Genomic DNA, 14,002 nt, shown 5'->3' with positions numbered 1-14,002 from the left:
ACAGTGACGTCATGTTGCCAGCTTCTCACAGTTAACGCTGAGCTCCATTCAAAGTGGGAGATCTGAATTTCTCAGTTGAAAAATCTGATTTCTGACATTCAGGAATTCCATAGGTGCAACACCAAATTTAAACCAAAAAACATGGCTGGCCGGGAAAAACACTTGATCTTTATGTGGCAAGTGGACAATGTGAACACTAGAACCTCCTTGCACGCATAAATGAAACAGAGGAGGAAAAACAACATTTGAGGTCATCAGTTTACGTTTTATTTTACAGCACCGTTATTTGATGCAGCCTTTTAGTTTATTGTTTGCTATTTACTGTGTGCACTTCTATGAGTGCTGCCATCATTGTGTAACTCTGATCGTCAGCAGGGATATATGGATTTGCTGCAAGTTTATTAGTAATAACTCCGACAATGAGCTGTGTTCCATTGTACTTTTTCTAGTAAGATGTCGGAAAAATATCCACACCGAGTTGTCTGGAAGGCACCATAATTCCACGGTCTTTCTTTTTATCCTCCATCTTTGATGTCAGCTTTGACCGACCAACTCTGTATCCGATTATAAAGACAGGGTAGGTTGCCCCGCCCTAACAAGTGCAACAAAACAATTATAGGGGAGCCAGTGGAATGTCAGTCAAGCGCGATATGCTCATACCAGAACAGTTAAGACTACAGGTCTACTTCCAACAGCCAGCATAACTGAAAGCACCTGCAAGAGCCAGTCAACACTAAAACGTATATAATGCAGAAAAAAGGAGTTGCACTGCTCTCTGTGGGTTGAATCATGTTACATTTCTGCATGTAATCCAGTCAGTGATGTCAAAGCAGGTGTTTTGCTTTTTGGTCAAAGGCAAAATTCACTTGTTTTATCATCACTCAATACATTTACAGTGCACGCAAACTAATCTCCCACTATTACTCCAAATATAAGACAACTCTGAATTTGATACAGGTTGTGTAAACAGCATATTCTATTTTATAATTCCTCACACGGCCTTTTTCCGAATGTAGCATTTGCCAATCACGCGTTAGGCGCATTCTTTGGTCATGTATTCAGCACATCCAGACTATGCATCTCAATTAGGGTTTTTACTGCAGTTTGCAGCTGTTAATGGTCAGCTCTGTGCATTGCAAACAAACCGTCTAGCCAACTGATTGCAAGGCTAGGTTAGAAATGCATTCACAAAAGAAGACCCTACATTTCTGGTCGGAAGGTAAAACACACTTACCTTTAAATATTATAAAAGACTTGGCTATCAACAGGCTTTTGGGCATGTGCAAATATCACACTGACCTTTTCAATAAGGTGGTTGAACAAATGAAAGTGGGAGGCTGTGTTTTACATGGTCGAACACGGCTGCATGTAAACAGGAATATTAAAGGAATGTTTATTTCCATTAACAGCTTAGGAGGAATTACTGTCTTTTTCAAAATAAGGGCAAAAAACTGAATATTTCATGCATGTAAACGACGTATATTTTATGCATGTACCACGCCACTGATTGTGGCGTGGTAAAAAGTACAACACGTGTCTCCATTTTATGTGATTTAATGTTAATTTACTGTTTAAAGTTTGTTTAAGTGCTTCCTGGCAGTAACCATACCCAACAGTAAAATTTCATTAGAGTGAAGAGGGAAAATCTACTGTATCCCAATTAGTGGAGATGGGACACTCTTCACTTTTGCAGCCCTTATTTATGATTTAAGCTGACAAGACAGATTTATTTTTACATGAAAATAGAATGTAGCTTAGCAGTAATAATTGAAACAGCAGCCCATTCAGATTTAAATGCCTCATGTGACCACCTCTAACAGAGTAGAACAGCAAATTCCCAATGAAATTTAATTTAATGTGAAAGAAATGGTGTGAATCTAATAATACATTCAACACCTCACATTAGCTATGTAAAAAAATATTGGGCTACAATAAATGTATTTTTTTTTTTTTTTTATCATTTTTTTGTCATTTTTTTTGTCAAATTTCTTTTTGTCATTTATTCTGATTACACACTTTTATGCAACAAAACACACACCTCCAGTCTTCAGCAATTTAAAATCTTAAATTAGAAGTATGTACGTGGAAAGATAAGATAATACCATATCATGTAGGCAGTGTGTGTGCTCTCCTGTTGTTCTTGTTGTTGTTGTTGTCCTCCTTACTGCTGCTTCTGCTGCTGTCTTTGTTGTTGCGGTGGTTTAAGGCTTTGTAAAAAATTAATCATTAGGTTTAGTAACTGCTGGGATGAATATGATAATGAAAGAGAATGGAGATGCGAGCAGTGTTTTTTAGTCTATTCTGTTCTCTCTAGGTGGACGTTTATGACGAGGGGTCCTACACCTGCTCCATACAAACCAAGCAGCAGCCCAAGACCTCGCAGGTCTACCTCATTGTACAAGGTAAGCCCTTCCTACCTCAACGTCACTGTGGCTTGTATACACACACAGCACACTGGTAACCCATCTGAAAAGGAAAAGTATGAAGTTAAGAACTCAGTGAATAAACTGAAAGAGAATGCACCCACTCAGCTACACTCAAGTATTCCATATTATACACAATATTACTTGAATTATATTTCAAACGTCACTATAGTCTGACTTTATAATAAAGTTCTTATTTCCAACAGTATACAAACAGCAGACATCAGTGCCACCGCTGTGCATTATAAAATGTGAAAATGTATCCCTCTAGGTGTCTGCAAGGAAAATATATTAATATGTATTGTCAATATGTCATGACCCCCCCCCTCCACCAACAGCGATAGATTTTCACAACCAAGTTCAAATGAATCTTAAGTGCACTTGAAAAGCCTTCAGCACCAGTTTTCCATTTCAAAGAATTGTAAGTCATTTCTCTTGAATGGAGACAGCAGGAAAGTTGAGAGCAAGAGAGATACCGTAGAAGGGGATGAGATAGATAGAGAGAGACAGAGAGAGAGAGAGACAGAGACAGAGAAGTTGCTGCAGGATTGGACCCAAGGCCTTGAGGGCGAAAAAAGGTTGTGTTTCTGCAAAAAAAAAAAAAAAGTCCTTGTGATTTTCCTTGTAAAAGTTCTTTTTGAGTTACAGTTTGTGAGATGAAAAAGGAATCAAACCTGTGACATTATAAAATCAGATTACCTGAGAGCTTTGAGGGAAAAAAGCGTGCACAGTCATGGTAGCATATCTATAGTTAATATTTAAATTAACTATATTTCATTTCATTATTCTAGGTGTTGACTGATAGGTAAGAGAGGTGATTTCATGAGACAAAAGACGTGACCACTTAAAAACACCTGCAACAGGGATTTTGTTGACTGTTGTGTTTTCTATCAATTACTGACTTTTGAACGCTTTGACTGAAAGTTCCACATGTCATCATGCTGATGGATGAAGAATAAGCTGTTGCTGCAAACATGGTAACATGAACCACCTGCATTACAATAGAATCAAATGTCTGAAAATAGTGATCTGGTCCATTTGTCTGACGGTGGTGGGCTGCACAGGTGGAGTTCACTGTCCCATCTGTGCACCAGTGCTGTGCACGAGTACACAGTCTGCTGTAGTTATAACCATGCTCTGCTGTGCAGCGCTGTCATGAGGATTTACTAAAGTTGCTACTGCTACTGCTACTAGGCTTGCTAATAGTGTGATTAATACTACTGCTTCTACCTCTACAAGGCTATTACAACTGCTGCTATTACTGCTGCTTATTTGGAATTATTCTTGAGCACTACCTTCATCATCCACCGAGATTTGAGAGTTACTAAAATGCAATGACTGTATAAAAATAAAATGAAAAAATGGAGTTTTAGGGACAGTATTTTCTGCAGTAAAACATTCCAGCAGGCCGGGTGGGCTTCAGTTCCCCTTGTAAGGTAACAGTGTTGTCTGGAGCCTCCCATTTGCTGGCACTGAAAGAGCTACAGCTACTAGTGCCACAACATGTCTTCATAACTAACATTGGTGTAGGGCTAAAACCACCACTTTGGAGACTCGTAGTCGTAGAGCTGATGTGAGAAAGTCCACAGCATTGCTAGCTGAAGCTGCTATATGACTCTGAAGCACTTTTCTCCTCTGATGTGACCCTATAGATCAGCAAACGTTCTATGGCTCCCAAATGGTAAAATAAAATGATGAATTTATGTCCAGGAACAGCACAGAAAGAGTGTGCCATGCTAATAAACAGTCGCTGCTACTCACCGTTCACTGAGCCTGGCAGAGGAAAACAGATCCAGTTGAAGAATCAGTCAAACAGGGGTGGGGGGAATAGAAATGAAGTCGTGCTCTGATTGGATCGCTCTGCTCTTACATGTGAAAGTAGCTTTTAATCATTAGCAAAATCTGCTTCTCTCTGCATAGAGACGACTCAGGATTCTTGATTCCACAGTTCCATAACACATCCTATGAAACATTTAATGAACAAAAACATTTTACTGGAAAATTACTCATTTCTAGTTTCCTGCCCTTTTGATAAATTGAGTACACCTTGTTTCAAGTTCCATACCCTCAAATTCTGATCCATGAGCTTTCAACTTGTATTATTTATTGTTTGGGCCATGCTTTTCTCATGGAACTCACATTGTCTGCGAAATGTGAGTAACGATAAAAGCAAATACAGTGACGGGTAAAAATAGACTTCGACAAATCTTTCTGTAAACCCATCTGTCACTGTGATGGATCATGATTAATTGCAGCAGAATCCCTAACTTTCAAAACCAAGTTTGCTGGAGTTCCCCTCAACCTGCAGCACCCACCCCGCAACAGCCTCGCTATGAAAACTTAAACATATTTTGTATTTTACCGTTCTCACACATCTGTGTAACAGCAAACTTCAATTTGCCTTTTTTTTCCCGCTGTCAAAATCCTTGGCCTTTTTAACTGTTCTTTAAACCTCTGAAATGTTTTTGAATCGCTAACAACCTCTAGGGACCATGAAAGAAAAGGAGCAATAAAAACAGTGAGCTGTGCATCAAGGCCAAAACTGAGAATTCATTATCCATCGAAATGCCAAGTCTCTGTAGCCTTGTTTTCCAGTGCCACAGCTGGTTGACAGAAATTGCTCTTAACCTGTCAAAAACAAGCTGCCTGACAGACACAGTGCAACATCTGAGTGCTCATAAATGGAATCTCTTAGAGTTTGTTTGTTTATTTGTGCATACACGTGTGTGTGTGTGTGTGTGTGTGTGTGTGTGTGTGTGGGTGGGTGTGTGTGTATGTGTGGGTGTGTGTATGTGGCTTCTCAGTTGGTAATACTTCTACTATAGTAATTTGTCCATTATCCTGAGGCGGCATGCTGAAGCACACCATGCAGTATGTATAGTGACAGAAATCTGATATTGCAACTCAATACAATTCAGCATAGTAAATTGTTTCATCAATCAGTATACGTTTCTGTAAGTGCCCTCTCTACTCTAAATCCACGGATTGGTGACTGGTGTGAAACTCGACCTCTGATAGATGCTAAGGCTGTCGGTGGAAGAAATGCGCCACAATATCATTTCACCACACAATTGCCTGCTAGAGAACTTTTCATACGGCTATGAACTAAAGATATCATCCATTAATAGCATTTTAAAAGGTCAATATGTGAATTGATGCCCCCGTTCTCGAATCCATGGCAACAAATTGCCTCTCCTTCCCAGAATCCATTGTGTCCGATTATTCAACGCTTGATCATCGGAATGTCCCGCTAGACTTCTGGAGTTTCTGTCGGCGGCCTCGTTTATCATGGCTAATGCGACAGTTATAGCAAAACATTGATTCCGTTGCTTTTCTTCCTTGCTATTTTGTCCTCTGCCATGCCTCTAAGAGTCCCATTCAATTTCGTTGCCATTGTTGTGCTCATCTGTTGTACTTCCCTGTTATGTGGGTGTAATCTTCTTCTTGAGGTTCAGCTCAGCATCTTTCATCTTAATTGCAGTGCAGTGCTGAAAGCGTAGGTTTCTGGCAATTACATTTTACTGTGAACAAATACCGTGAACATTTTATTTACTTTTAAACTGTGGGCCAATATTGAAAGCAGATAATGTCTGGGAAGTCTACTATTTGCAAAATGCTGATTAAATAAGTGGAATAAATTTTAAAAAATCCTGCTTCATTAACTAATCTACCGCTCATCTATCAACTTCTGCATGCTGCTCCTGTCTAGTTTTATCTGTCCCTGCTCGGTGTGGAGCTTTAGCTCCTTGACGGCTATCACCACGGGAAGAATAAGAACATGGCTTTGTGTGTGGCTCTGTTTTGTCATTGCATAAAAACAAGTTAAGACCACCACCTCACCCCCACCACAAAACCCAATCAAGTCTGTAGGATAATAACTCACCCTGCCTTCATCTTTTAATGGGTATGGCAATGTTCCAAACATCAAACATGGCCCCTGGTTACAGACCCAAGAGCGGGTTCACATAACCAAAGCTGACAATTTTCTGCTAGCAGGGACAGGGACGTAATTGGAAAACAAATGATCAGACAAAGCAAATTTGCAGTGGATGATAAAGCGGTGGACTTGCAGGGCTCCGACGAGTGCTACCAGGCACCAGGGTCACTGCACACGACAGGAATCCTAATAGCAGCTCGCTTTCCACCCCATTCCCTTTTGATTTTTATGAAACACTGCCATTTAAGTTTTGCCGATGGGCTAGCCGAGGCCCCTTTTGTGATGAATTGACGGTGTGATTTGACTGAAGTTTTAACTTTGATGTTTGCCAAGTCCATTAGCCAGGCGGGCCCTATCTGTTTGTGTGCGGGTGTGTGTGTGTGTGTGTGTGTGTGTGTGTGTGTGTGTGTGTGTGTGTGTGTGCATACCTGCATGAGTCTGTGTGTGAGTGTGGCTGTCTGAGTGAGCAGATCACAGAAAGTCACGGTTCAGTATATACTTTGGTTTGTGGTCACAGTTTGGTACATTGTCAGTGGGGGGAAAGCAATTCTGTTGGTAAACCTCTTTTTATTCACTAAATCTATTCACTTATATCACTCTCACTTTTCTCATACCCTAGGTAGAGGTATTATGAAATAATATACAGTCAACACTCTTTGAATTTCAGTGGGGTGACATCAATATCAGGCAGAATTCATAACTTGAACTTGATGTCACCGCTTAAAATTCTAACTGTTGTATTGATGGGATTTTAGGAAGCTGCATAAAGTTCAAGTTAAATATTCCGCCATCTGATCAGCTTGCAAAAAGCATACTCTGTAGACGTTACAGCTGACAGCTATTCCAGAGAGGGGAAAAGTCCGTGCTTTCATGCTGATATCCATGGCATTAAATCCTATCTGTAGCCCCTATAAACTCTGTTTGGCTGTCATTAATGTTACTGTTCAACTCCTAAGGGACAGATGGCAGGAATACATTTCTCCACTGTAAAAGAATAAATCTTTCAAAAATATTCACTAGTTTAAGAGCTTATTCCTTTGCATCTATTCAGGGAACTTACTGACAGGGAGAAAAAAGTCTTCAAACAGGGAGCGAGCTAAAGAGACGTCTCCTGAGCTCTATTCGCACAGGACTAATATGGGGATATCCAGTGATTTGTAATAATTGCAGAGATCATCAGTGCTTTGGCAGATTTTCATGCCAATCTGCTACGTCTGGAGTTTGTGAAGTAAAAATTCCATAGCAAAACACCAACTGGTGAAGACAGAAGTCCCCCGGTAAAAAATCAATCCGGTGTGAATCGAACTCTCTGTAAGTGCGGACATAATTTGTTTGCCATGTAATTTCTTTTTCTTCCTCTGGTATTTGCACAGTTTCTGTCTTCGTCCAGTCGTGAAGAATGGAGGCAATAACAGAATAGAGGAAAGTTTCTGATACATTTTTTTCAGGTCAAACTTCAAGTTCTGCTTTGCTTGGTCAAATTGAGCAAATTTTACTATCCCATGCAGTGTCTGGGGAGTAATTCATTAATCACACAAAGTCCACATGTAATACTAGTGTCTTGCAAATGGGAATTAAATTAGTTTAGCCCTTTCCTGCCAATTTGGCTGGAACCAGCTGACCTCGGCATAAGGTATGACAGCTTCTTGAACTATGCTTTCCTCTAATATGTCCAGCAGTCACTGTTCATTTGCCATGACAGATTCAACAGGTAGAGAAATTATAGGAAACAGAGGCAGCGTGTTGTTCAGCTTTTAGCTTTCAGGTCTTCAAATCGTTGTCCTAATTGCTCACTATGACTAAATCGAAAGTCATTTTGTTGCTACATGCATCCCAAGCGGAGGGAGTCATAACGACTAGATGGATTTTGACATCCTGTTCCTAGTGATTACAGAAGGAGTACATGAGCACATGCATGTGTCTGTATGTGTGCTGACATGCATGCATCCAATCATCTAAGAGTGTGTGTTGGGTGCGCGCCAGATGTCAGGAGCTCCTTGATATCCATCAATAGTACTGATTACATGGTGGTCTCCAAAAGCAGCATGCTGCTTTCTTTGTTTCTTTATTTTTTCCACTCGTTCTCTTTCGCTTCGGTGATGACAGGACTCTATCAGCTGATTCAAATGGGCATTGATCTATTACTGTAGCTTTTGAATTAAAGTCAGTAATTGGCTGTGTGTTGACATTTATGAAATCAGAACCATTTTAATAGCACTGTTATTCCAACATGACTAAATCCTCCAATCTCAACCTCACAACCAATAATTTTCTTCAGTTTCATCTAACATGATGTCAGTCTCTCTCTTGAGAATCCAGTACAACACAGGTAATACCAGCTAAATGCATTGGACTGTGTAATCCTGCTTATTTTTTCAATATAATATCAGATAGGTTTCATTTCTTTTGGGTTTACAGCTACAAACAATCTGGCTAGGCAATCTGGATTAGCTCTTAAATCTAAAATTTATCACCCCAAACCTTCCTTAAGAGCAGCTTTTCTTCCAAGACAGCTGACATTATCCATTCATAAATGTCAGAGAACCAGAGTGACTATAAAGTAGCCAGTGAAGTGAGTAGTCTTGTAAGCATCTGTTCCCTGGATGCTGTGACCCCATTTCAATATGTTGTGTTCACTATGAAGCGACACGTGTTGGTGCACTGCAGACACTTCCTCTGGAGCATGGAGAATTGACAGAATTAATTCAATGACAGAAGGTGATATGTAGTTTTGGCTACGGCGCAGAGTCAGACAAATAAGATTATGGCCTGGTGCAGTGTTGCAAAGTCATACTTTTATTCAAACTTGCTGTAAACAAACAACTCATACTGAGTAGCCTTTCTATTTTCCAATTATAACCACATTGCTCTTCAGTGTATTGTTGCTTGTTTTACCCTTTACTGAGGTGTCTGGCAAGTGCTATCTTCTCTGCCATTAATAGCACAAGCTACAACCTTATATTGACTTAAACCCAGCCACAGAAACCAACCTTTCTCCCTACTTGGCATCATTGAATTTTTGACTGAAAGATAGGAGCCAAAGAATGCTTCCTCTATTGCCCACACATTCATTCGTCTTTACTTCCTTTCATTCCTTCCATCCTTGTATCACAATGCTGTGGTATTTAAGGAGCTGATCCGGAGAACTCTCTAAAGGCAGCCGTGTCACTCTAAAGAGCACCCTAGCAGGAGGGGGCAGGTGTGTGTCTGTGTGTGTGTGTGTGTGTGTGTGTGTGTGTGTGTGTGTGTGTGTGTGTGTGTGTGTGTGTGTGTGTGTGTGAGCTTGCATGTGTGTGTGTTTGCACATATTGTCTACTCTACAGTCTGAGCAAGGAGGAGGACTGACCTTTTAACAATTATCATGGGACAATCGGAACCTTTCAGCAGCGCCTCTGAAGCTATCTATCTACTATCCTCCTCCCTGCCTCTCCTGCTCCCTACTCCTCCTCCTCGCCTTTTTTCTTCCCCTGCAGCCTCCCTCTCACTGCTGCATCTCGGACCACCCCTTAGCACTGCTGCTGCTGAGGTGTTTCCTCCTCTCTCACTCACAACAGGGTTTATGAGGAGGGTGTGAGCCTGAGAGGATGTAAGAGTCAGAATGGAGGAGTCTGATGGGATACACCAGTATAACATTATGATTGGGCTCACATACACATTATCGGCCTTGTATTGCCGCCGGCCATAGGAATCAGACCACCTTCTTGTTGCTGCTTTGTGATCCCTCCTTACGTGTCTGAAAAAAAAAAAAAAAGAAACACACAAAGTGAGATCAATGGACCTTGCGCTGAGCAGAAAAAAGCAAAAACATCCAACAAAATCGCTTACTCGCCAAGCCCAAACCAACAGCCCTCTGTGGCCTCTTGTCGAAGGCGAAGATATTGCTTGTCAAGGGCTTTCCAGTGGCTAAGGGCCCAGTTGAGCATGGCACTTTAAACCTTGAACACAATCCTCGATTTGTATCCAGATACTGCTTCTTGCTCACTTGCACACATACACCACCCTTGATCCCTTCTACACTATGTGTAATATATCAACGCAGTGACATATTGTTTTATTATTATTATTATTATTATTATTATTATTTGGTGTAATGCAGGTGAACCCAAGCATCTCTAACAATACACCCCATGCCTCATTTAACTTGGAAAAAAATTCAGGGGTTTAAGAGGAGCTAGAAGACTGAGGTTCATGCACTTCAAAAGCCCATAGTAAACCCCTGTGAGGCATGGGCTCGCATGAAGGCCGACTATAAGCTTTGCCTTGCCTCATTATGCCTGCCTTGAGCACGATGGCAGACAAGTGACTATACACACATCCATATACACTGCCACGCCAGGGACAAGATTACAAGTATTCGTCACATTGCCCATCTTTTTCAGTGCAGTTACCTGGGTGGGAGAAGGAAAGAGAGCGAAAGAGTGTGTGTGTGAGAGAGAGAGAGAGAGAGAGGGAGAGAGAGAATATAGCCACACACATTTCCCACTGCCTTTGAACCTTCATAATGAAACTGACTCCTTGAAGTTTTAATGAAAGCAACAATTTACCATTCCCTTTTTCTCCCTGGGCTGCAGAGCTTATGCTGCTTAGACTGAATCCTCTAAAAATAAAAAATAAAGCAAGGGGTCTCCTTTAATCTTCTTTATGCTGGCTGGAAGAGGCGCTCTCATGCATTTAAATGGGGTCATCCCACGGACACACATGATGGCCGGGGTATTGACAGGGGCTGCAGGTGAGGCGGCACTGCCATATTTCACAGACTAACCAGGCAAGCCACTAGCCACCGGTCCTGGACAGCATCTCCCGGCTCTCTTATCTCTGACATAGAGGACCACTATTTCTTGCTGCATTGGCCTGCTAGCCACCTGCCAGTATCTTCTCCCTTCATCTCTTTTTTGTCTGCTCTTCGACATGTCCCAGGCCAGATATATGGACAGCCATGCAGCTGCTCTGAATGGCTCTGGAAGGGAGATTGAGTGGCAGAGCGAAACATGACCTCACCTGCTTCACTGAGAGTTTAGTGGCAAAGATGAGGTTGTGGGGGTGTGTGTGGGTGTGCGTATGGGTGTGCATGCTTGGGTGTGTCAGGGAGGGGGTTGACATGTGGTACTGGGGCTTTCTGGTACAAACATGGCCCTTCTGTCCTGAGAATGTGTGTGTTTTTACAATTCAACGCATTGTACATTAATAAGATCCTGTTACCTTTCTCTGCCTGTGTGTGTGTCTGTGTCCTCCTGATTCTACTGCTAACTACTGCTGGCTCTTTATCTTTATGTGTGTGCGTGCGTGCGTGCGTGCGTGCGTGCGTGCGTGCGTGCGTGCGTGCGTGCGTGCGTGCGTGCGTGCGTGCGTGCGTGCGTGCGTGAGAGAGAGAGAGAGTTTCTACACTCACCCCTGCCAGTGTTCAACTTCTTTTATCACCGTGGGTGGGTTGGATAAGAACAAAAATCTAACTAGAGGAGTGTACTCAGTAGAGTGCAGATCTCTGCCAGGCGTGTCTGGGGCATGTGGGTGGCAAACAGGAACTGCAGGACAGACTGTGTGTCTAGCAAGTGGGGAAGAGAGTAGTGAAATGAAAGGGGGACAATATGCAGAGTGAGTACCAGAGTACAGAGCACCACCCTAAGCGATAAGTTAGCTGACAAAGGCATTTCAGCAGCTGGTGAACATGACTCAATGTTCTCAAATGACCACAATGCTGCAATGTGTGTTTGAATGAATACAAGCCACAACTGTCTTACCTCAGTGTGCAAGTCTGGACAGCAGCAATACCAAAAGACTAGTGTAATGTATAATGTTAGTTTCAAAGAGAAAATACCAATAAACAAATCCACCAACTAACATGCCCTGGCATGTATGTTAACTTACGAATCTCTGGCAAGACATGACCATAATTTGAATCTGTGGCAACATGATATGCTTGGTTGTCCCTAGTGGAAGTAAATAAAATTTAAAAAAAAAAAAAAAAATGCCAAACTGAGCTAGTTGTCAATCACTTGCAGCTCCTGGTTGGTTAAGGGGAGTCAGGAGGAGTCAAGATCCTTGATCACAGGTCTGGTAGTATGCAAGATTAGCTACCGACACACACACGGACAGATACACACGACTGAACACGTGATCTCCTCCAGGCTTCTGCCTAAAAGAGACAAACATGTCTGGGCTGCAGTGTGATACTACAGGAACTGCCAATTAACAGGAAAAACTGCTGTTTTTGAACATGTGAAGCTAACAGCTATGATGTGTTAATGATTTCACCCATCAGATCCACTCAGTTAACAAGGGGAGACGTTACAATATAATTTTCAACTATATATCTTGCTAAACTGGGCAGTGGAAAATTTGGCTTACCATGGGGTCACCTTCCTGAATGCTGCCCAAAAACAACCAGCAAGGAGTGGAACTGGAGCATATAGAAAACTGCATACAGTCTACCTGGCTACTGATTTACCTCAGACTGCCTGGTTTTACACAAAAATGTTTAAACGATCATCATGGAAAATACTGTCCAACTCAGTGTCCCTAGTTTACTCAGCAGGCAGTAGTAAAATAATAACTCACAATTTGTTTAATACACTATGTATTTTGCAAATGTTATGCTTTTTCATTTTAGTATAATCAAGCTTAGACAAGTTTGCGGGTTGGAAACCCAACAGGAAATAAATTAAACTTGAGAATGGAACATGAGCCCAAACAAAAATGCTACCAGAAAAGCAGCCTGAGTCATGCATTTATGAATTCATACAGTTTGCCTGCCACTTGGTAAATTTTCATCACACATTTTACCAGTTGATTTGTGCCTTCCGGAGTTGCAAGTGTCACTTTATACCAAGTGACTATACTGAATAGCATGTGAACAGAGTAATGAACCCATTTATGGTAGAGGTAGACAGAAAGAGAGACAGGTCGCACCAGTAGTATGCCACTGTTTCTCTGCATGTAATAGTCAATGAGCTTTGATGGCGACTGTGTGCTATTATGGTAAGTTTATTATAACATTGAATTGCCCCCCTACTGATCATGCTCTTTGTGCAATCCTGTAGGAAAGTCTTCATATTTTGCACCCTTGTTTGTGTCAGTGCCACAAGCAGCATCTTCAAACACACGCTGAGTGAGACCTGATCTCAGGAGCATCTTGGTGGTTCAAACAAACACAGGACTTGCCTCCCTCAACTATCATCAATTGGAAGTATGTCTCATGCCCGTACCACATATTGTGAGGTGGTATAAGAGCTCAGAAACTCTGCATTAGCTGAAAGATGGGATGGAAGATGGGTCTATCAACATGACTTTCAGTGAAGAGACCAGGGTTTGAATCTGAGTTGAGACCAGTGTTTGTCTTCATAACATGAACAACACGGCCGTGTCCAGTTTCCAGTGTTGATGTCTATAATTAACCATAACCAAGTGTTTTGTTTTGTTTTTTTTTATGCCTGGACCTTACCTTTCCCCACCTGGATCTACAGTTTTGTTACGTAAAGCTACAGGAATTTAGCCCTGTGGCGGTGGTTTTGCCAAATGCAACATATGTATCTTTAAAACTACTGTATCAGCTATTAACCTGATAAGGTCCAGATGAGTGTTCCATATTGTCTATGTCAGGAGTTTTTCAGTGATAACAACTATGTTTCAAAATTCATTCACGAAC

At 41.6% G+C, this 14,002-nt stretch overlaps 1 protein-coding gene across 1 annotated transcript in view; it reads left to right on the top strand.

The window, feature by feature from the left end:
- The window catches only part of lsamp (limbic system associated membrane protein), a 202,866-nt gene that overhangs the window by 132,183 nt on the left and 56,681 nt on the right, over positions 1–14,002 (top strand). Inside the window, exon 3 of the mRNA XM_030066605.1 lies at positions 2,315–2,402. Within this exon, the coding sequence (XP_029922465.1) occupies positions 2,315–2,402 (88 nt within the window). The remainder of the gene's footprint in view (positions 1–2,314; positions 2,403–14,002) is intronic.

The sequence above is a fragment of the Myripristis murdjan genome, chromosome 13 (genome assembly GCF_902150065.1).
Source record: "Myripristis murdjan chromosome 13, fMyrMur1.1, whole genome shotgun sequence".
Lineage (NCBI taxonomy): Eukaryota > Metazoa > Chordata > Actinopteri > Holocentriformes > Holocentridae > Myripristis > Myripristis murdjan.
Note: the sequence above shows the minus strand (reverse complement) of the source record. Positions and strands in the feature narration are given on the sequence as shown.